Source organism: Pristis pectinata, chromosome 14 (assembly GCF_009764475.1).
Source record: "Pristis pectinata isolate sPriPec2 chromosome 14, sPriPec2.1.pri, whole genome shotgun sequence".
Classification (NCBI taxonomy): Eukaryota; Metazoa; Chordata; class Chondrichthyes; order Rhinopristiformes; family Pristidae; genus Pristis; species Pristis pectinata.
The window spans coordinates 8,831,504-8,855,713 of NC_067418.1; the positions used below are offsets into that span (position 1 = coordinate 8,831,504).

General features: G+C 41.9%; 1 protein-coding gene across 1 annotated transcript; it reads right to left on the bottom strand.

The window, feature by feature from the left end:
- Positions 1 to 9,030: 9,030 nt before the first annotated feature.
- Positions 9,031 to 23,416, bottom strand: LOC127577599 (cryptochrome-1-like). The gene is made up of 6 exons (XM_052028861.1): positions 23,259 to 23,416; positions 20,013 to 20,121; positions 18,813 to 18,955; positions 17,023 to 17,207; positions 13,448 to 13,536; positions 9,031 to 9,165 (listed from the first exon to the last, which is right to left on the bottom strand). The coding sequence occupies exons 1-6, from the start codon at positions 23,414 to 23,416 to the stop codon at positions 9,064 to 9,066; spliced, it is 786 nt and encodes a 261-aa protein (XP_051884821.1). The 3' UTR covers positions 9,031 to 9,063.
- Positions 23,417 to 24,210: the final 794 nt, after the last annotated feature.

Here is a 24,210-nt window from a genome sequence, read left to right on the forward strand (position 1 = left end):
AGAAACAGGCCTCTTGAGCCCGCTCCACCATTCAAAACGATCGTGGATGATCGAATCTTAGCTTCAACATCACTTTCCCAGGCTGTCCCCATATCCCTTGGCTCCCCTATATTTCAAATATCTGCTTGTTTTTACCAGTTACATTGCTATGGCCAACAGCTTTAGCAGTGGATGAGTCCTGGTAATCAGTAAGAGAGAGAACCATAACCTGTAAGCCTAAATAGAAATAAAACGTTGTGTAAGCAAGAGATTCCAAAATAAGGTATTTAAAAGTAATATGGTACATACTTGGATCTCACAGGCTTCTCTAAACAGAAACAAAACTTCTATGTTTATGGGGTAGGAGAGGTGGAGAACATGCAAACTCCACACAGGCAGCACCCAAGGTCAGGATTGAACCCAGGTCTCTGGCTCTACTTGCTGCACCACTCTGCCACCCTTCAATTGTCAATGAATATTTTTTTAAACCAGAAGTTCCATGTAGAAATTTGTTGGCCCACAGACAAGTCAGAGTTACTCAAGTACTGCATCTAGAGAAGCAATATAAAACTTGCTTTACGATATCGTAACGAGATAATTTTTTAGGCTGCAACTTACAAAGTCCCTTATCATGAGAGAGTTGTTGATAAATCTGCTTCATGTGTTCAGTGTTCAGTTGGTTTGCTTTGACATGATTAACCATCGGTTTGGGGTAGTGAACACCTATGATGCACTTTGCAGCTGCCTGAACTTCAAAGGGAGCATTCCATGGATCATAGATATACTTCGTAGGGTATCCTTTTAGGATTGGTAGGTATTGTCTAAATACAGAAAGCAATAAAAAAAACAGACACGGTCACTCATTTCATGTTTCTGTTTCTACTTAACTCCAACAATAATAAAACCCTAACAAACTTCTACAGATGTACTGTTGAAGGTATCCTGACTAGTTCCATCATGGTCTGGTACAGCAATTCGAATGCGCAAGAACATAAGAAGCTGCAGAGAGTAGTGGACTCAACACAATACATCATGGGCACTTTCCTCCCCACCATCGAGAGTATCTACAGGAGGTGCTGCCTCAAGAAGACAACATCTAACATCAAAGATCCCCACTATCTGGGCCATGCCGTCTTCTACCATCGGGCAGGAGGTACAGAAGCCTGAAGTCCCACACCACCAGGTTCAGGAACAGCTACTTCCCTTCAACCATTCGGTTCTTGAACCAACCTGCACAACCCTAATCACTACAGTTTAGCAACACTATGACCACTTTGATCACTTTGCATTAAAATGGACTCATTCTAATTGTGTTCTTTCTTGTAAAAATTGTGCATAATTTATGCTTAATTTATGTTTTTCCTGTGAATGCTGTTTATCTGATGCTATGTGCCTGTGATGCTGCTGCAAGTAAGTTTTTCATTGCACCTGTACTTGTGCAAATGACAATAAACTTGACTTTGACTTTGACAGGCTAAAAATTCAACTTGCACTCAAAAATAAAAAACAAGTAAATGCAAACTGGGGCTATTTCTTTAGGGTGGAGAGTCTCATAGAATACGTAGTTGATTGTTTAGTTCTGAAAAGAGAAATCTCTTCACTCAGAGGTTTTTGAATCTATGGAGTTTCCCTCTCCAGAGGGTTATTGATTCTCAGTTGAAGTATATTTTCGAGACTGGAATCAATGGATTTTTAGGCACCAAGGGAACAAGGGATACGGTTTTTGCATGGGAAGGGGGAGTTGAGGGAGAAGATTGACCTTGATCTTAATCTTACTGAAAGGCAGAGCAAGTTCACACGACCGTATGAACTCCTGCTCCAACTTTTTCTGTTGTATTCTTGGTCAGGACTGAGCCAGATTCAGCAAAAGACTTTATTAAAATGGATGTCATTCAGCTTCCCATTGCTGTTCACTGGATTAGCTGCAGCCTTAAACCAACCAGTACTTAAACCTTACTCCAGGTACACCTAAACTACAACCTCCATGCCACAGTTAGAGTCATAGAGTCATATAGCACAGAAACAGGCCCTTCGGCCCAAATGGTCCATGCCGACCAGTTGGGCTGATTGCCATCTAAGCTAGCCCCATTTGCTTGTATTTGGCCCACGTCCCTCTAAACCTTTCCTATCCATGTACCTGTGCAATTGTATTTTAAATATTGTTAATGTACCTGCCTCAACCACTTCCTCTGGAAACTCATTCTATATACTGGCCACCCTCTGAGTGAAAAACTTGTTCTTCAGGTTCCTATTAAATCTCTCCTCTCTCACCCTAAACCCATGTCCTCTAGTTCTTGATTCCCCAGCCCTGGGAAAAAGACTGTGTGTATTCACCCTATCTATGTCCCTCATGATTTTATACACTTCAGTCAGAACCCAACCTGTTCAGCCTCTCTCTATAACTCATTCCCTCGAGTCCTGGCAACATCCTCATAAATCTCCCCTGCACTACAACAACTCTTTGTTTGAACCACAGACAAAGGTTCCTGTGTCAAATGCCCAACGTGTTGTGTGCATTGAGATTTCCGGCACAACCTCCAGCAATTGTAGACAGGGGGATCGCGGAACAGAGGATTGAGGCGTTGGGGAGGAATGCTGTCAAAGATTGGGGAGGATCAAAATTGGGTCGGGAGAGAGAAACCTGTTTTGTGGAGGAGCCTGCAAACAATGCAGATGCAGCCAAATTTTTGACTGCTTGATGAAACTGCATGCCGTGGTCCTTGAGCTAGCTAGCAGGCTGCACACACAGAAGTGTCAGCAACAACTTTGGCCTGCAGCCTCTGATCTCAAAGTGGCCCTCCAATTATGAGTGCATTCTGCATGCACATGGTATTTTCGTTTATCACAACCATATTTTCCTACTCTTACACGGCTTCGAAGGGTTGTCGTTCAAAATAATATGGAGAGACAAAGTAAACCTATATATTACTGGAGGTTCTCCTTCCTTCTTTGCGATGGACCCTGCCAATTAATGTTTTATTATAGTCCTCCAATTCTTGTGCTGTGAATTCATCCCTAGAACAAGATGTCATGTTGCAACTGTACAAGTCATTGGTGAGACCACACTTGGAGTATTGTGCATAGCTTTGGTCGCCCAGCTATAGGGAGAATGCCATTAAGCTGGAAAGGGCACAGAAAAGATTTACAAGGATGTCATTGTCCCTGGATAGGCTGGGACTGTTTTCCCTGGAGCATAGGAGGCTGAAGGGTGACCTTATACAGGAATATAAGATCATGAGGGGTATAGATAAGGTGAATGGTCAGGGTCTTTTTTCCAGGGTAGGAGAGTCTAAAACCAGAGGACATAGATTTATGGTGAGAGAGAAAAGATTTAAAAGGGACCTGAGGGGAAAGTTTCTCACACAGAGGGTGGTGGGTATATGGAATGAGCTGCCAGAGGAAGCTGCAGAGGCAGGTACAAATACATCTAAAAGACATTTGGACACAGATAGAAAAGATGTAGAGGGATATGGGCCAAATGCAGGCAAGTGGGATGAGATCAGGTAGACATCTTGGTCGGCATGGACGAGATGGGCTGAAGGGCCTCTTTCCATGCTGTGTAACTCGATTCTCCATGTCAGCACTGGAATACGAACCAGAAAGGTGCAGCATTGGTTTTAAGATGTTTTTCCACAGTAACAACGATTAAGCCTCACCTGACATAACCCCCACTCCCCACTTGGATCGGTCCTTCTCCCAAAACCAACAGGGCAGTAACAATGAAAGAACCGCTGGAAGAACGCACTGCAGGACAGCCACATCCACCACCCTGCAGTTACGCTGAAGTCAGCATCGAGAAGTGTTTCATTAACAACCTAAAAAGAAAATAAACAGAGATGCTGTTGAAAGGGAAGGGTAAGCGTTAGCAGTCTATCCAAGGCAAATGGTACCTGCCAAAACTATTGTATTTTCCTTTCCTGGCGGACTGGATCATGACCTGAAGAGAAGGCTCATGGGATCCCAAGAGATAATGGCAGGCATACAATTCCAGTTAGGGTGACTCTTAAGATAAACAGATCAAGAGCTTAGAGTCATAGAATCAGACACCATGGAAACTGGTTGGTGTGAATTTGGTGTGCCATTCAGCACACCAAATCCACACCAACCAGTGGGCACCTATCTGTATTAATCCCATATTCCAGCAGTTGACCTGTAGCCTTCTATGCCAAGGTGATTTAAGTGCATGTCTAGACACTTCTTAAATGCTGTCAGTGACTCTGCTTCCATCACTCTCTCCAGCAGTGCATTCCAGGTACTCACCACTTTGTTTTTATTGTTCTGGTCGTGTTCTTTCTTGTAGAAATTGTGTATAATTTATGTTTAATTTATGTGAATGCTGCTTATATAATCCTATGTACCTGTGATGCTGGTGCAAGTAGATTCTTCATTGTACCTGTGCACACATGTACCTGTGCATGTGACAATAAACTCGACTTTGACTTTGATTTTGACTTTCTGGGTGGAGAAGGTCCCTCTCAGATCCTTTCTAAATCTCTTACCCTTTACCCTAAATCTGTGTCCTCTAGTTTTATTCTAAATCTGTTCTAAATCTGTGTCCTCTAGTCCTCAAGTGGGCAGGCACAGTAGTGTAGAGGTTAGTGTAACACTATTACAGCGCCAGTGACCCGGGTTCAATTCCGGCCACTGTCTGTAAGGAGTTTGTACGTTCTCCCCAAGTCTGCGTGGGTTTCCTCCGGGTGCTCCGGTTTCCTCCCACATTCCAAAGACGTACAGATTAGGAAGTTGTGGGCACATTATGTTGGTGCCAGAAGCGTGGCAACACTTGCGGGCTGCCCCCAGAACACTACGCAATACGATGCATTTCACTGTGTGTTTCGATGTTCATGTGACTAACAAAGATATCTTGTCTTATCTCATCCACCTTTGACAGAGGGAAAAATTTCCTGGAGTCTACCCTGTCTGTAGCTCCCATAATTTTATATACCTCAATCATGTCCCCTCTTAGCCTCTGCTCCAGGGAAAACAGACCTAGCCTCTCCAGTCCCTCCTGTCCAGGAGCAGTTTACCATTCCAAGTCAGGAGCTATGAATCGGGCTAACGACTGATCCGAGTTAAAGCGACTTAATCTGGAAGCAACCCAGAGATGAGCGTGCTGGTTACGTAGCCATGGATAAACATCAACTGAACCAGGATCTGTTGGGATGCAAGCCAAGGCCTATACCTTACCCTGGACGGACAGAAGTGGTTGCCTCATGTGCCAGTGGCCACCATGAAACCAAGAAAGTAACTGTCTGTTGTATGTTTTTAGTTTTGGGAGGAAGCAGAGTTGGAAAATAAAGTCATGCAATTCCAAAATCACCTGCAGGTCCGAAACACAGATGGATTTCCCTCTTCCCAATAGAACAGGGAGTTAATATATGGTTCTATTACATAGTTGGACTTGGGTGGAGACTGGTGAGGACAAGGAGGTTATTGCACAGCAAGGCCTATATAAGCTAATACAGTAGAGGCAATTGGATATAATGGAAGGATATATTGAGTTCCTGTACTTCCTTAAGGTTGACTCTGTGGTAAGATTTTTAAATGCATGGTAACAAATCACCAGCATCCTGTCAACAACGGGGTGAGACTGGAGACCTAAAAGAGGATTTTTTAAATTCATTTATATATTCATGGTCTATCCTAATTAACTCTTGACCTAATTGCTTGCTAGGCCATTTCAGGTGGCAGTTAAGTGTCAACTATATTGGTGGGTCTGAAGTTATTGGATATTGAACTAAGTGGGATTTAATTAGGTGGGATCCAACCTGAAGTCTCTGGATCAATCATTCAGGCCTCTGTGTACCAGTCCAATATCATAACCAAGTAACTTTACGAACATAGTGAAGCATGGTTAATTATTATTTTAAATGCTGCCATTAAAAATACTATGTACAACATTTGACAATTCATCTATTTCAAAGTGCCAGTAGAAGAGAGAGAGAGAGAGAGAGAGAGAGAGAGAGAGAGAGAGAGAGAGAGAACCTTGTGACTAGAAGGCAGTAATTTACAAACATATTCCAAATACAAAACATCCCTCAACAAGGATCAGTTAATTTCAGATCTTGTTTGCCAACATTCAAATAGTCCTTAGGGTAAACTGTGATCATCAGACACCGGTGAACTGGAATCAGAGAAGATGCCAAAATGTTGGTCTCAGATTCAATCAAACAGGCTCAACTCTGGGTTTAATGATGGTGGGACAAGGGCAGACTGCCAATGCATGTCTACAAAGGTGGAAACTGCATACTTCACTGCTTTTTCAGGTACAACCCTGCCTGCTGTTTTCCCCAAGGGAACCATGCTTCTCAAAAGAGGCAAAGGCAGCTCTGGGAGAACGTTGAATGCCTTTACAGCACTCCTTGTGGGCCAGGAGGAGCGCTTTCTCTCCACAGAGCAAGCTTCTTTCCTCAACCCTCTCCCTCCCCAAATCACCAAGCCATAGAAGGCTATTTCTTCTCCTTTCACCTTCACCAGTGGTTTAAATACTGTTCCTTCTTTGTTTCAGAATCTAAACCATATACACAAGATTTATTTACCCCTTATCAGTTTTATCTAGTCTCACATAATCTCCAATTTGGATTCTTTCACTTAAAATAAAGACCGTAGAACGCAACATGACATATTCCACGGTGCTTTTGGCGTAAGACAATCTCTGAAATAATCCTTATGGTTCATTACCAGATAAGAAGCACATAAGCTAAAGCTATAAAATGTTTCTCACAAGAACACTTGTATATATGGTTCACAACAATTTAAAAAGGGAAATAATTTGAGCTGGTTTTATAATATAGGGGAATGTGGGGAGAATAAAATGGGATCAGTGGAAATGGGTGGTATGGACTAGGTGGGCTGAAGAGCCTGTTTCTATGCTGTATGACGTTATGATATGGAATATACAGGAGAATTTTGAAGTTGTTTAGCAATAATGAGAAACTAAGACGTTAACCACCAAGCCAAGCTCAGATAGCTATGAAAGATGTGCGGCAAGGCAGCAAGAACAAACCATTAGGATTATTCAAAATACAACTGGATGTAATAAAAAGAAAATAGCCTTGAGAGAGATGAACTGAACAGCCCTCCCCCATTTGTTCTATGAAGGAAGTTCATGATTTAACACCAACAAATTTACATGGCGCCTTCAACCCAATAAGACCATCCTGAGAACTTCATGAAGAGAAAAGTTGACAACAAGCTACTTTTAACATTTTTGATGTGACCAAAAGATTGGTCACAGTGGTCTTTAAGGACAATTTAAAGGAGCAAAGAGAGGAAAGAGATTTTAAGATCTTAAATTCCACTGTGAAAAGCTTGAGCAGCTAAAGGCATGGCTGCCGGTAACCAACCAATGAAAATTAGGGATAAAAAGACTTCAGAACTGGAGGAAGACAGAAATCTCAGAGGGAGGGAGGACCATGAGGAGTTTGAACATACAGAAAATGTTTAAACACAGAAGTGCGACCAAACAAGATGCTTAGACAGGAACTCGCATTCATCATTAAATTTGAGATATTCACCTTCATGCCTTCCTCCCAACTAATCCAGAGATCACTTCTTGTAAGGAAACTGCCCACTGCACACCTGGCGAGATGGTGAATCCAACCTTCTTGCCGTAGTTGTTTCATGATTGCATCAATCCAGGGGAAACCCGTTTGTCCATTTATCCACTTCATGAGGGCTTGTTGTTTCTTGTCCCAAGGAATCTGCAGGCAAATAGGGTTCCCTTCCATTCTGTCAAACCTTGGGTTATTTGTTGCAGCAGTACAGAAGAACTCCCGTCTAAGGAACTCTCCATATAGAAAAAGATTTGGCCTGCTGTGATTTTTTTATCCAAACAAAAACTTAGATTTTATGCAATATAGATCAGATAGTTAAAATTTTCTTGATAATCATTAATATTAAAAATTAAGGATCATAGAGATTCAGAGTATCATAAAAAGATACACCACAGAAATAGGCCCTTTCAGCCCCCCTTGTCTATGCCAACTATGATGCCCATCTATGCTGATCCCAGTTGCTTGGATTAGGCCTGTATCTCTCCACTCCTTTCCTATCTATAATAACATTGTTATTGTATCTGATTCCACCACCTCCTCTGGCAGCTCATTCCAACTATTCACCACCCTCTGTGCAAAAAACGTACCCTCAGATTTCCTTCAGATTACCCCCATTCACCTTAAATCTGTTCCCTCTGGTTTTAAACATCCCTGCCTTAGGAAGAACATTCTGACTCTCTATACTTTCTATGCCCCTGGTAATTCTTTTAAACCTCTATAAAGTCATCCCTCAGCCACCTACGTTCCAGTAAGAATAAACCCAACCTATCCAATCTCTCCTTATAATCACAGGCTGGCACTATACAACACACTATTACACCTCTCAAACATTTCAAAGACCTTTGAGAAGGACTTTGCATCCAAAAGCAGATACTTTCTAGCAATGCCAGGCTGACTCTGGTAGGGGATACACACAGAGGCGATCACGCTTCAGTGATACTCTTCCTGTGCCTGAGTCAAGGGAGGGGTTTGAGCTCCACTCCAGATATCTCCAGAGACCTGCCCATCTGCTGTTAATACAATGGGTTCAATGCATAATGGGGTGTTTTGTTCTACACACATATTATCTTTAGGTTTGGTTGAAGCCCTCCAATGGGAGGGTAACATAGGTAAAGAAAGGCAATGGAAACCACCTCAGCCACTCTTCCATTAGTTAAGTGGTTCAGGAATCTTACACGTGGGGTATAGGCCAGGAAATTCCAGAGCACACGGGATAACACTAAGGATTGTCAAAAAAAAGGCACTGATGTGTGATAATTTGGCACCTCCTTTTGAATGACTAAGTTTATCACAATGAGTGACTAAGGGAGAGTCGGGAACAGCAATTGTGTATCGTTGAAGCAGGGACAAAAATAAAAAAGTATAACAAGTTCTCCCAGTATGAAAAACAGTCAATCAATTCAACATTGAAAAAACAAAACAAAGCACATTTCACAGAAGTGTCCAAATGTACATTTGAAGGACTAAGCAGTATTTCATTCATCCTTATCATCCTATAAAACTCCAGCAACGTATAATAAAACTTTCTTCACGGTAAACACCCAAAGCAGAGGTATGGATACAATCCTGTTGGGCTTGACATCAAGGACTCCGTGTTCAAAGTTGGATCTTCATAACTGGCAGCGAAAGCCTTTAAAAATAACAAAAGGCCATCTTTGGAAGAGAACATATTCGACTATTCTAAATGGCTTCAATTATACAGAGTCATAATCATAGAGTCATGGAGAGATACAGCACAGAAACAGGCCCTTCGGCCCATCGAATCTGTGCTGACCATCAACCAGCCATTCACACTAATCCTACATTAATTCCATTTTTTTTATTCTTTCCACATTTTCATCAACTCCGCCCAGATTCTACCACTCACCTATATTCCAGGTGCAATTTAGTGGCCAATTAACCTACAAACCTCTATGTCTTTGGGATGTGGGAGGAAACTGGAACTCCTGGAGGAAACCCACATGGCCACAGGGAAAACGTGCAAACTCCACACAGCCAGCACCTAAGGTCAGGATTGAACCCGGGTCTGAGACGGTGCCACTGTGTCACCCACTACGCCACTCTGCTTTAAAGAAGAAATTGTGAATATTATAATATATGATGAAGAAAGGGAACTGTAGCAAAATTAACATCTACTTTGTAAACCACCATGACCCCAGCTTAGCACTTCTAATTAAAAAGACAGAGTCATAGAACTACACAGCACGGAAACAGGCTCTTTGGCCCAATTTGGGCTCTTCTCTCTGGAGCGGCGGAGGCTGAGGGGTGATCTGTTGGAAGTGTATAAAATTATGAGCGGCATAGATAGGGTGGACAAGCAATATCTTTTTCCCATTATTGAGTGATCCAATACCAGAGGGCACGCATTTAAGGTGAGAGCAGCTAGGTTCAGAGCAGACCTGAGGGGTACCCTTTTTACTGAGAGAGTGCTGGATGCCTGGAATGCGTTGCCTGATAGGGTGGTGGAGGCAAATTCATTGGGGGCTCTTAAGAGGGGCTTGGATGAGCACATGAATGAGAGGAAAATAGAGGGATATGGGCATTTTGTAGGTAGGAGGGAATAGCTATGTCGGCACACATCATTGTCTGAAAGTGGGCTGAAAGGCCTGTTTCTGTGCTGTACTGTTCTATGTTTGTCCATGCTGACCAAGTTGTCCACCTGGGCTAGTCCCATTTGACTGCATTTGGCTCATATCCCTCTAATCCTTTTCTACCAATGTAATGTCCAAATGTCTTTTAAATGTCATAATCTTACCCGCTTCTACCACTTCCTCTGGCAGCTCGTTCCGTGTACCCACCACCCTCTGTGTGAAAAAGTTGTCCCTCAGGTCCCTTTTAAATATTTCCTCTCTCACTTGAAACCTATACCCTCTAGTTTTGGATTCCCTTACCTGGGGTAAAGACTGTGCCCCTAAATTCTATACGGTCACCCCTCAGCCCCGCCAGTCCTTTGAGAAAACTGCTATTTTGTTGAGAGACACCATGATAATGCACAAAACAACAAGGATCCCCATTTCAGGATCTTAAGAAGTGACAGACACTTCTATATCATACTTCACTGGTTCTGATGTTTCATGATGCTTTACATTTTGTAAGTGTGCTTATGTAGACAATTTACGCACAACTCACACCAGCACACAAAAGCAAAATTGGCCGGATAATCTGTTTACTTTTAGCAATGTTGGCTGAAGGCTGAATATTGGGAAGAACTCTGGACCACACTCTTCCGTCAAAATAGTGCTGTGGGTTCAGTTATGACAAGGGAGGAGATGTGGCCTCAGGTTAAACTGATCAACTGAAAAACAGCACCACTGACAATGCAATGCTGAAGTATTAGTCTACACTTCTGCTGGAGTCCATTAACCATGTGATAAACTGAAAGTGACACCCTGGTCACTAAAGAGAGATTCAAAAGCTTGATGAAAAGAAAGTGGTTTAAGGAAAGGTACTGAATCATAGAAACTTATAACACAGCCAGACACCATGTTGGCCCATTGCATTTTGACCCATATTAATTCTTCCTAATTCTCAATTCTTGGTCCTGAACCTTGTAGGTTTTACTGTGGTTTAGGCTGGGAATTCCAGAACTTAGACCCCACTCCAGAATCTTGAACAGAAAATCTAAGCTGTAACAGCTTTAACAGGCTGATACGCTCAGGCATGTCGATGTGAGGAAAGAGGATGTGCTGGAACTTTTGAAAAACATTAGGATAGATAAGTCACCGGGGCCGGATGGGATACATCCAAGGTTATTATGGGAAGCGACGGAAGAGATTGCTGCGCCTTTGGCGATGATCTTTGCATCCTCACTGGCCACAGGAGTAGTGCCAGATGATTGGAGGGTGGCAAATGTTGTTCCTTTGATCAAGAAAGGGAGTAGGGATAATCCTGGGAATTACAGGCCAGAGAGTCGGGGTATTGAGTTCAAGAGCCGCGAGGTAATGTTGCAGCTCTACAAAAACACTGGTTAGGCCACACTTGGAGTATTATTGTGGCGACTCACCGTCTAGTCGGGCGAACCGGCTCGGCAATCGGGTTGCGCGGCGTCGGAGCGACGAGGCCCAAGATGGCGGCGGGCCTCGTCTTTCCGAGCGACAGGGAGAACCAGCGCGCGGGAAAGTCCTGATGACGTAGGACTTACGTCATTGCCAGTTGTTTTGGGCGGGAACATTCTCCCTTAAAGGGCCCGCGCAAGGCGGGAAAATAAACCAGTTCTGTTTGGCAATCCTCCGAGTAGAGTCTTGTTTTATTCCGCGGTAGCAACCGCTACATTATGCTCATTTCTGGCTGCCTCATTATAGGAAGGATGTGGAAGCTTTAGAGAGGGTGCAGAGGAGATTTACCAGGATGCTGCCTGGATTGGAGAGCATGTCTTATGAGGATAGGTTGAGAGGTCTAGGGCTGTTCTCTTCGGAGCAAAGGAGGATAAGGGGTGACTTGATAGAGGTGTACAAGATGATAAGAGGCATAGATCGAGTGGACAGTCAGAGACTTTTTTCCAGGGTGAAAATGGCTAACATGAGGGGACATAATTTTAAGGTGATTGGAGGAAGGTATGGGGGGGGGGGGGGGAGGAATGCCAGAGGTAAGTTGTTTTACACAGGGAGTGGTGGGTGCATGGAATGCACTGCTGGCAGAGGTTGTGGGGGCAGATACATTAGGGGCATTTAAGAGACACTTAGATAGGCACATGAATGATAGAAAAATGGAGGGCTATGTGGGAGGGAAGGGTTAGATGGATGTTAGAGCAGGATAAAATTTCAGCACAACATTGTGGGCCGAAGGGCCTGTACTGTGCTGTAATGTTCTATGTTCAAAGTAAAGTTTAATATTGTGGAGAAACAAAGGACTGCAGATGCTGGAATCTAGATGAAAAACACGATGATGCTGGAGGAACTGCTGAACTCCTCCAGCATCATCATGTTTTGATATTGTGGAAGTGCTGAAGTTTCAGGAGTGCTGTCTTTCAAAGAATTTCATTGCCTGCAAGGCATTTGTGTCTCCCTAGGTGTAAAAGGTGCCACATATATATAAATTCACCAGCGATAAGGTGCAGGAAGTGGGGTATACTTAAGGAAAAGAAATGAGAACACTTACGAGTGCAGTCCTTCCCATCTAAGTTGATGTGTTGGGGATCATCTGATTTTATTGCACAAAGCACTCGGAAATATAAAACTACACTGATCACCTCTTAAATTATACTGAAAACCTAGTTTTCGGTGTGCCTTAAGAGCAAAGATTTCCAGTTTTCAGAATGCTATACATATACACCACACCAACTTTATACTGAATTATTTTTCTGCGTCATTTTTAAATTTAAAATTCATTAGTCTGAATGAAGGCATAATCCAGTGGGCAAATTATATTTAGTAGAAATAAAATAGTCATTATCATTTTTTAAAAATATTATTGAATAATCTGATGTTATTTTTAATCTTGTTAAAGGGAACATTTAAATCCATTGATGAGTAGCATTTGTATATTGTTTAGAATTCAGTCTGCATTCTGGTAATGTTTCTGTTTGAACCTCTACAGCATCTATCTCGAACCATAAGCTAGCAAAATACATTGAAAAGTATATTCTTGTGGCAATGCATGATTCATTTTATATGTCTGGTTGAAATATTAACCAACCAGAGCAGCAACTTGCACGCAACCTACGATGTAGTAAAGATGCCCAGAGGCAATTCACAAGGGAAAGGTTGAAAAATATGATGCTAATATTAAAATAACCTCGATTAAAGATGGCGAAATTGGTTGAGAAAGGAAGATTCTTTTGAAATTGTGAGTTGGAAGATATCCAGATCCCAGAAAGTGAAAGGAATTGTTTTGAGGAAGGAGGCCATAGATGATATACGAATGATAATAATCATAACCACAACAGATGAAGATAAAAAGGCACTTTGGAGTACCTTTTCTTCAAAGTATCTGTAGAGCCATGCCAAAGCTTTAGTCTCCCCTCCTTGCCATATAGCCCGATCAAGTTCACTTGTATCAGATCCTGGAAAACAGCACGGTTATTTATGAATTCCATGCTGAATGATGCATTTTTCCTGTAGTCTTCAGTGATGTTTCAGCAAGACTCCTCTTCCTACTGACCCATCAAGCTAGGCAGGAATCAGAACTGGAAAGAATTATGGAATGATTCCACGCATCATGAGTATGTGGTGCTGAATCTTTGGCAGGGTTGTCCAAATGATTCCACTCCCTGGCACTTGCAATGTATCCCTTTAAACATTTTTCCTTTAAGTATTTACCCAATTCCACTTTGAATATTACTACTGAATCTGTTTCCACTCTACTTTCAGGCAATGCCCTCCAAATCATAGCACGTCACTGTTAAAAATCCAGCTCCCCTCATCTCGCCTCGAGTTCTTTTGCCAGCCACCCTATATACATCCTCTGGTTATTAACTCTTCTGCTGCATGGAAGGGTTTAGCTCTATCTTCCCTACAAAAATGACTCATACTTTTAAAACCCATTATCAAATTTCCTCTCAAACTTATCTCCTTGGAGAATAACCTGAATTCCCCACAGAACTTCTCACTGGTAGTGTGTCAGTAAATTTTGGCTCCTGTCCCAAGGTATTTCCAATGTATTGCAAAACAACAAACTGCTGGAGGAACTCAGCGGGTCAGGCAGCATCTGTGGGGGTAAATGCTCAGTCAATGATTCAGCTCGAGACCCTTCATTTGTACTCTGCTGAGTTTCTCCAGTGGTTTGCTTTTCACTCCAGATTCCAGCATCTGTAGTCTCTTGTGTGTCTCCATTTCTAATGTTTGGCCCAGAATTGACCACAATGTTCCAGCTGAGAACTAGCGAGTGCTTTCTTAAGGTTTTAGGGCAGGCACAGTAGTGTAGCGGTTAGCGTAACGCTTTACAGCGCCAGCAACCCGGGTTCAATTCCAGTCACTGTCTGTAAGGAGTTTGTATGTTCTCTCTGCATGGGTTTCCTCCGGGTGCTCCGGTTTCCTCCCACATTCCAAAGCTGTATGGGTTAGGAAGTTGTGGGCATGCTATGTTGGCGCTGGAAGCGTGGCGACACTTGCAGGCTGCCCCAAGAACACTATGCAAAAAGATGCATTTCTCTGTGTGTTTTGATGTACATGTGACTCATATAGATATCTTATCATAGTTTCCTTATTTTTTTGCATACAATTCATAAAACTAAAGATCCTATACCTTATTAATACCTTTCACAAATTGTTCTCTCACCTTATAAGACTTGAGTACATAGATCCATACATCTCTGTTCCTGCATCCCTTTAAAATTGTACTATTTGATTCATATTTCCTAAACTTAATCCTTCCTATGACACTGCGTGAACAGGTGGACAACAAGAGTAAATAAAACAAGAATGGAGAAGAGGGATCGGGAAAATAAAGGAAGAAAAAAATTAACACCACTATCTAACAGCAGTACGAGACACAAGAGACTGCAGATTCTTCAGGTTTATATTTTGTTAAATAGGCATAACTGCACATGACGTTGGGTACTGGTTTCCTCAACTATATATTAAAACCAACCCCTCCTCATTCATTAACTATACTGTCCACCTGACTGGACACTGGTGGTTCCAATTCAAAGACATTTTACTGGTTAAATTTAACAGCAGCAAGACTGATCCTAGCACATACTTAGTTAAGCAGAACCTGTGTGGTGGGGGGGGGGGGTGGAATTGGGGGGGTAGAGAAATTTTCGTGCATTGTACGCCAACAGTTCCTTCCACCCCCCCCCTCCCACAGATGCTGCTCGACCCGCTGAGCTCCTCCAGCAGATTGTTTATTGACCTAACAGCAGTAGATGTGAACATACTTCCGAGACTGAACTAATAGTAACACAAAATAATTTCAGCATTTATATAGCACAAATAATAAATTTCTCATTTTTTTCCCCAGATTTCTAGCATCTGCAATGTTTTGCTTCATAATTAATAATAAACTCCTCAAATGACTTGATGAAGTTGAATTTAGGAACTGTTTTACCATAACCCCATATCCTCAAGCCTCTCCCTCTTAATGACTATACTCCAACTTTACATTGGGCAAGGTGACACAAGACAAATAACTAGTTAATCTACATTAAAAGTATTAGATAATACCATTGCTGGAAGAACTTGGTAAATATTGATAGCATTTGCATCTAAATAAGTTGTAGAATCAGTCTTGTTGCTGTTAAATTTAACCTGTAAAATGTCTTTGAATCGGAACCAACGGTGTCCAATCACGTGGACAGTATAGTTAATGAATGAGGTGGGGTTGGTTTTCATATATAGTTGGGAAAACCAGTATCCAACATCATATGCAGTTATGCCTATTTAACAAAATGTCAACCTAAAGACAGTTATTACTTATTTAGCATACTTTGCTATTATGCATCACATCACAGTCAGGATGTATGGAGAACGGCCTGCTACCCTTGTCCTTCCTGCTGGTAGAGGTTGGGTGTTTGAGATGTGCTGTGTCGGAGTATCCTGGGTGAGTAACTACGGTATATTTTGTAGATGGAGACACTGCAGCCACTATGTGTGTTGTGGGTGGTAGAGGGAATGAATGTGCAGGATGGTTGATGTGGTGCCAAATCAAGACGATTGCTTTGTCCTGCATGGCATTCAGCTTGTTGAGAGCTGTAGGCTCTGCTTTCATGAAGGCAACTGGAGAGTATTCCATCGTTCTTCAGTCTTGTGCATTGTAGATGGTGGAAGGGAGGTGAGTCACTTGCTGCCGTGTACCCAGCTTGTTCTTGTAGCTGTGGCATTTATGTGGCTGGTCCAGTTGAGTTTCTGGTGAATGGTGATCCCCAGGATATTGTTGGCGGGGGACTCGTCAAAGGTAATGCCACTGAATATTGAAAGTAGGTGGTTAGACTCTCTCTTTTTGAAGCATGATTGCCTGGCACTTATGTGGTGCAACTTTTTAAACCCCACGTGGGCGTTACCTAGATCTTCCTGCATGCAGGCATGAGCTGCTTCATTTGCTGAGGAGTTGCATACGAATTCAACATTGTGCAATCATCTGCAAACATCCTCAGTTTGGATCTTATGAAGGAAGGAAGGGCACAGAGGAAGCAGCTGAAGATAGTTTGGCCTAGGACACTGCACTGTGGAACTCTTGCAACGATGTCTGGGGCTGGTTTGATTGACCTCTGTCAAGGGTCTTCCCTTATGACTTTGTAAATGTCTTGCAATTACTTCCTTAATAAGGCAGTAAAGTACTTCATTGGCTGTGATGCATAATAGCAAAGTATGCTAAATAAGTAATAACTGTCTTTAGGTTGACATTTTGTTAAATAGGCATAACTGCATATGATGTTGGATACTGGTTTTCCCAACTATATATGAAAACCAACCCCTCCTCATTCATTAACTATACTGTCCACCTGATTGGACACCGTTGGTTCCAATTCAAAGACATTTTACAGGTTAAATTTAACAGCAACAAGACTGATTCTACAACTTATTTAGATGCAAATGCTATCAATATTTACCAAGTTCTTCCAGCGATGGTATTCCGTACTGTTCATGGTGGCTTTCTTGGATATTTTGTGTGCACTTTTCCATCTGGTCCAGTGTCACAGTATTGACAGGAGCTTTATGTAACTTCAGTTTTCTGATGATTGCACAGAATCGTTTGTACGTGAGGGGGGCTTTATTACCATTTGCCTTAATTATTCTGCAAGTAATAACAGGGACATTTTTACCACTCATAGCAAATACTAAAAGAAGTGATACCTTTGCTTCAACACTAATAATAATAACGTGGATTTATTTAGCATCTTTAATGTAGAAACATTTCATAATGCTTTATAAAGGAGATATCAAAAGAAATTTTAAACTAAGGGGAAGAAACAACTGCTTGGAAAATAGCTAGTAGACTTTTTCATTAAGTTAATTGTTTTCAAGTAAGTGTGCATTTATTTTTTAACATTTTAATCCTACATCCTTTAAAATAATTTAAATGTTAGCATTGTTTTATTCTTTAATAGTTCTTGGGTGTTTTTGAACACCAAAGACGTTCACAAACACTCAATTTCAGAGGCAACTTGACAGTCTGTGAGCTTGGGGTGAGACCTCACTGGCTATCAAAGCCTCACTGGAAGAGGCTGCACAGTGTTCTAGGTCCCACTGCTGGTCTGGGATCTAACCTCCTAGCAGGATACTGCATCTGGGCCCACAACTGGTCAAGCAAACCCCTGGGCAATGAAAGATCTGCCCTATTATTTTGTTATAGAAAATATAATTTTAAAAAATATAGATCAACAGGTTCTGAAATAATAACATAAAAAAATCAGAATCAGATTTACTATCACTGACAAATGCTGTGAAATTTGTTGTTTTGCAGCAGCAGCAGTATGGTGCAAGACCTAAAGGCCACTCAGGAGTAGGCCTGCTCTGCCAGTCAATAAGATCATGGCTGATCTGTTGTCTGCCACTTTACTGCACTAACCCCATAATCCTTGATTCCCTAATGAAAGCAAAGTACCAGCTCATTTATACTAAATGTATTGTTTTTATTAAATAAAAATTATTTAGGTTTTCTAAGAAAAAAATCTACTTCTAGGTTTATATAACCATTCCCTATCTCCTAATACATTTCCTGCCTCAAAAGGTTTAATATCAGACAGATACTAGATGTTTGTTTGATTTACTTCATCCGGCACATGTACTGTGGCGTGACATGACACGGTTTGATGTAACTGACTGATACTTCCCATGCACTGCAGTGTGACCTTTCTCTTTATAACTCTGCCAGCAGGTGGCAAAATACTCGTATCTCAACTGCAACACACACAGACACACACACGGAAACTAGCGTGTCCTTATGTAACCAGAAAGAGCTATGATAAGTTAGTGACGATGTTCAAAGCTCACTATTACAGTTTGTAAGTTTTTACAGTATTTTTTAAAACATCTAGAAATAAAAATAAAAGAAGCTATGTAACAACATATCTTCCTGATTGCTGCATAATATTTATTTTATAATATATCCTGTTCAATATTTGAATATTTTGATGCTGTTTCTATTGGTTTATGAATCTAGAACAAAGATCACAGTCTCAGAATATTGGCATTTACGGTAGAGATGAGAAGAAAGTTTTTCCGGGGAATTGTGAATCTTTGAAATATTCACTCCAGTAGGGCGAGGGATACTCAGTTATCAAGCATGTTCAAGACTGGAGTCCAAGGACAGGGGTCTAGGGTGAGAGGGTCTGGTTGAAGTAGGTCAATCACAATCTTATTGATTGGAAGAGCAGGTTCAAGTAAAAAAGGAATTTACTGGTCAACATCGTACAAGGTATGCGAGATTTGTACAGTGACTTCTACCCCAGCGATTTTTGCCAGTTTCATAATGGCAGCATCTCTCTCCTTTCCAAAAGGCTCGGAATCATACTCAAAAGTCAGTTGTGTCACATTCCATTCCTTGGGTAGGGAAATAAACTGCATCATTCACAGTTGGGACTCAGGTCACAGGAGCTGGATGCTCATTTAAACAGCAAAAACTTGCAAAATATTATAGTGCACTACGTGCTAATCACTCAAAGCATGGAGACACAAGAGACTGCAGATGTTGTACTGATGCAGGGTCTCGACCTGAAACGTCGAACGTCCTCTGCCTCCACAGATGCTGCCTGACCTGCTGAGTTCCTCCAGCAGTTTGTTTTATTGTTTAACATTCAATATTAGGATGAGAATTACCCTTACTACTTCCCATGTGAAACTTGGCTAGGGGTGGTGGTGGTGACAAAATGAAAGAAAGATGTAAAAACGTTTTAAGTAATTCAAGCTGGCATTCAGTGAGCTACTGAGGCAGCAGTCAAGTTGTTATTTTTTGAAAAAATGTTAACCTGAGCGTCTTCTGGTCTCTCAGGTAGATAAGCAACAAAAATCCTATAGCATTATCTGAAAAAGAGTAAGTTCTCCCTGGTGTCCTGGCAAATATTTACCCTTCAATCAATACCATCTAAAATAGATTACTGGTCATTATCACATTGCCGTTTGAAGGAGTTTGCTTTGCGTAAAATGGCTGCTGCCTTCTACAGTAGCACAGCACCCACACTTCAGAAATAATTAATAGTCAATTGCGGAGATGGAAAAGTACAATTAGTTGAAGTAATTGGGTTTAGTCTGTGTTAATGGCAGAGCAAGAGGGAGAGCAAAATTGGTGCTCATGTTACCCAGGAGTTTGTCACTCTAGCTTATATAGACAATCACCTTTGTATATATCTGTGTGCGACACAAAAGTGTGACTGAAAAAAATAACAGGAACCTATGGATTTTATAAATAAGAACAGCATGCAGAATCAAATATCCAATACAGCGTAGTCTATGAATTCTTCACAAATACATCTCCAACTCCTAAAAAGCTATTTTTACCAAGTTTGGGTGTGTAATGTTAAAAGCTGATGTCAAAAATCTCTCAAAAGACAATTAATACTGAAACATATCAAACTGCATCATGCCAGTGAAATGTTATTACCTTAAATAATCTCGGAAATACATCAGTGGGTTGCCCTCGGATAACAAAGAGCCTGGATTTTAATTTCTTCAGACTGGTATCCAGATCTTCTAAGCACTGAATAAGGAACCTTGAGAGAAAAGAGAAAAAAAGTCTGAAGATGAGAAAGAATTTTTTTATATATAACTTACCACATCTTTTGGAACAGGCAATGTCATTGATGTGAATTCATGAGCAACTTTAGATAATGCAGCAAGTAATTGGTGCATTATCTGCAGTTGCTCAAGAATTCACATCAATGACATTGCCTTTTCCAATACATGGAATCTCTTCAGGAGAAAGAATCTGATGATCAACTGAGTTGCAACTGGTTTTTTATTCTGCACTTATCACCAATGTGTTAGGTAGTCCCTTAACAATGAATCATGCTGCATCAGTGATCCGTCTATCACAGCAACACTAAACATCATCTAAAACTCATTGTGTTCAAGGATGACTAGAAGATACTGGAACTTGCCGATTCCTACTTGAATATACACATGCAGAAATCCCTGTGCTGCTTATGTGTAAACAGTTAAATTCCTGTGGTTCAGGACCACTATCATTTCTCAGCAAATTCTCAGCCACATTGGGCTGGATATCGCTCTGGAAATAATGCTGAGGATACAGAACTCACCTTCATTAAAGTGTCATCAGACAATAATTCCCAGCGTTGCCACAAACACAGGAACATATGGGAATATGTAAATTATTGTCTGAAGTTGCATTGCTCCTGCGTTTGTACCTAGAGATTTGCCATTGACATACATGAAGTTGCAGCACTTACATGATAGATCTCCAACAAGCAGACTAGAAAATATTTGACCTTATCCATTCTAGATTTTCATTTTAACAGCCCAGTGTTCACATTAGATTGTGTTTGTTTTACAAGTTTAAACAAAATTGCCATTCATGGGAATAGGAGGGGGATTTTCAGTGTGGCAAGTTTGTCCCACCATCCAGCATCACGTTGATCTGTGACTTCAGTCCATATACCTCCCTTTCGCTCATATCCCTTTACATCACTGGGTGTCTGGAATCTTAACCCCCAACTTAAAATTAACAATCCACCAATTACTACGTGTGGAAGAGTTCCAAAGTCCTACACCCTCTGGTTGTTGAAGTGCTACATAAGTCAAGTTCATTGCCATGTGCACAAGTATGGTGAGGTACAGGTACAATGAAAAACTTGCTTGCAGCAGCAACATAGGCACATAGGTACAGATACAAATTATACAAGACAGTGAAGGGAGAAAAACAAAAACTTTGCGATACAAGACATTAGTGCAAATAAAGACACGATCAGAGACAAGTCCATGATAGGGCAAGAGGTGGTCCGTAGTGTTCCCGTTGCTGAGGTAGGGTTAGGGTTGTGCAGGTCGGTTCAAGAACCTGATAGTTATAGGAAATTAGCTGTTCCTGAACCTGGTGGTGCGGGACTTCAGGCTTCTGTACCTCCTGCCTCATAGTAGCAGTGAGAAGAGGGCATGACCCCGATGGTGGGGATTGTTGATGATAGATGCCACCTTCTTGAGGACAGCGCCTCCTGTAGATACTGTCAAGGTGGGGAGGGCCGTGCCTGTGATGGACCAGGCTTGTGTCCACTGCTCTCTGCAGCCTCTTGTACTCCTGTGCATTGGAATTGCTGTACCAGACCACGATACAATCGGTCAGGATACGTTCAACAGTGTATGTGTAGAAGTTTGTTGGAGTATTTGGTGGCATGCCTTTGGTGACATAACTTTACTCCACGGTAAACTAGCACTAATTTGTCGACCAATGTACCACCGCCTCTCGCCCCTCCCAAATCCAAGAGGCTCCAGTGGGGAGGAAACAGAAGAGTGAGCAGTTCAAATACTTCAACTTAGAATGACAAAGAACCATTTAACTTCTAGACAAGGCTGATGGGTAGATGCACTCAAGACAATCAAGAATGTCTTTCAGAAGAATGAGAGGGGATCTTATAGAAACATATAAAATCATGAAAGGGACAGATAAGATAGAGGCAGGAAGGTTGTTTCCACTGGTAGGTGAGACTAGAACTTGGGGACATAGCCTCCAGATTCGGGGGAATAGATTTAGGATGGAGCTGAGGAGAATCTGCTTTTCCCAGAGAGTGGTGAATCTGCTGAATTCTCTGCCTAGGGAAACAGTGGAGGCTACCTCATTAAATATATTTAAGACACAGTTAGATTTCTGCATAGTAGGGGAATTAAGGGTTATGGGGAAGAGGCAGGTAGGTGGATCTGAGTCCACGGCCAGATCAGCCATGATCTTATTGAATGGCGGAGCAGGCTCGAAGGGCCAGATGGTCTACTCCTGCTCAGGTCATAACTGAAAACCCACCTAAGGGCTGGACCACTGATGTTAACTGGAGCCAGTTCTGGAGTTCAGGGATGAGATAAATCCTACGTCACCCATTATTGCACTACTTCAGTTTGCACTACAATCTTTGCACCATTCTGCTGTTTTGCAAGTCGCCATATTGATTGTTAGTACTCACTATTACCATGTTTGCTGTTTACTCTCTGAGCTTTACGCCAACAAGGAATTCTCGCAGCTACCATCGGGCAGGAGGTACAGAAGCCTGAAGTCCCACACCACCAGCTTCAAGAAAAGCTCCTTCCTTTCAACCATTCGCTTCCTGAACCAACCTGCACAACCCTAATCACTACCTCAGTAGAGGAAAACTATTACTGCTTTGATCACTTTGCACTAAAATTGAATTTGTTTTTGTTTGTCCTTTTTGTGTTTTCTTGTAAAAATTATCTATAATTTATGTTTGTTTCTCTTGTGAATGCTGCTCATATGATGCAATGTTGTGTCTGCGATGCTGCTGCAAGTTTCTCATTGCACCTGTGCATATGTTGCACCCGTGCATACATGCAGTTGTGCATGTGACAATAAACTCGACCTTGACTTCTCAATTTCATTGCACCCTGGTGTATATAACAATGAACTAATCTGAATCTAATCAATTGAACTTCCTGTCTCATTCCCACCCTTCTCTGCTGTTAAAAACAACCACAAACACGATGGAGGCGCCTTGTGTTAGGAAATGTAGAAGTTAAACCACAGTCTTCAGGAGAGATCAACAACAGAGCAGATAAGTCGCCAATGGCTTGTCATTTTAGCACTGCCCCTGTGCCGCTCAATCATTGCTGCAACTGGGGGCACAATCCTGGTGGTGGGAGGGGGGAAAGGAAAAATCAAACAAAATCCACAAACCTCCACCAGTTGATCTGGATGTTTGACGACCCTGCAAAGCACGGGTCCAAAATGTAAACGCATCGGACAGTGTCAGCTCCCGAGAGAGCTCGCTGTAAGGCTGGGTTGTCGTGCAGGCGAAGACCCTTGAGGAACCAGTGCACCGAATTCAGCACCATCCTGAATCGCACAACACCCAAGGAAAATAAGATGACATATAATGAAGTCAACGTCCACACCTTCCTCGCTGTCGGTGCCTGAGAGGGAGTTACTGTAATCGGAGGTACAACCGGCTACACCTAAGTGGCCCCTTGGGGCTGAATCTAGAACAAAGTCGCGTTATTCACAACACGTTCACTGTTACTGCTTCCCACATTTCAAAGGATATGTTCTGATCAATTCTGTGGCGTTGATTTGCTTCTCTGGAGATTCACTTGAATTATGCATTCAACTCGACCTGAAATGAAAGAGACCAATAATGCAGTTGCTGTAGGTGTGATCTAAAGTTAGAACACACTGATTTAAAACAAGATGAGAGAGGGAATTATGCCTGGACTGTTGCTCTGAATGCAATGCAGGATTCCACTCCACGAGTTTGCAGAAGAGGTTCACCAGGATGCTGCCCGGATTAGAGGGTATGAGCTATAAGGAGAGGTTGGACAAACTTGGGTTGTTTTCTCTGGCTTTGGAGGCTGAGGGGAGACCTGATAGAAGTTTATAAAATTATGATATTATGAAATTATGAATTAGATTATGAAATTATAAATCAGGCAGAGATAGGGTAGTCTTTTTCCCAGGGTAGAAATGTCAAATACTAGGGGGCATAGCTTTAAGGTGGGGGGTAGGGGGGAGTTTAAAGGGGATGTGTGGGGTAAGTTTTTTTTACACAGAAAGTGGTGGGTGCCTGGAATGTGCTGCCAGGGGTGGTGGTGGAGGCAGATACAATAGAGGCGTTTAAAAGGCGTTTAGACAG

What these genes read in the sequence shown, in the direction of transcription:
- LOC127577599 (XM_052028861.1), bottom strand. Translation starts at nt 23,416, where the DNA reads ATGGTGCTGAATTCGGTGCACTGGTTCCTCAAGGGTCTTCGCCTGCAC. An exon ending in ACCATCGCTGGAAGAACTTG is followed by an intron (nt 13,537 to 17,022) that starts GTAAATATTGAT and finishes GCTGTTTTCCAG; the next exon opens with GATCTGATACAAGTGAACTT. An exon ending in ACAGATACTTTGAAGAAAAG is followed by an intron (nt 9,166 to 13,447) that starts GTACTCCAAAGT and finishes TTATTTTTAAAG; the next exon opens with GCTTTCGCTGCCAGTTATGA.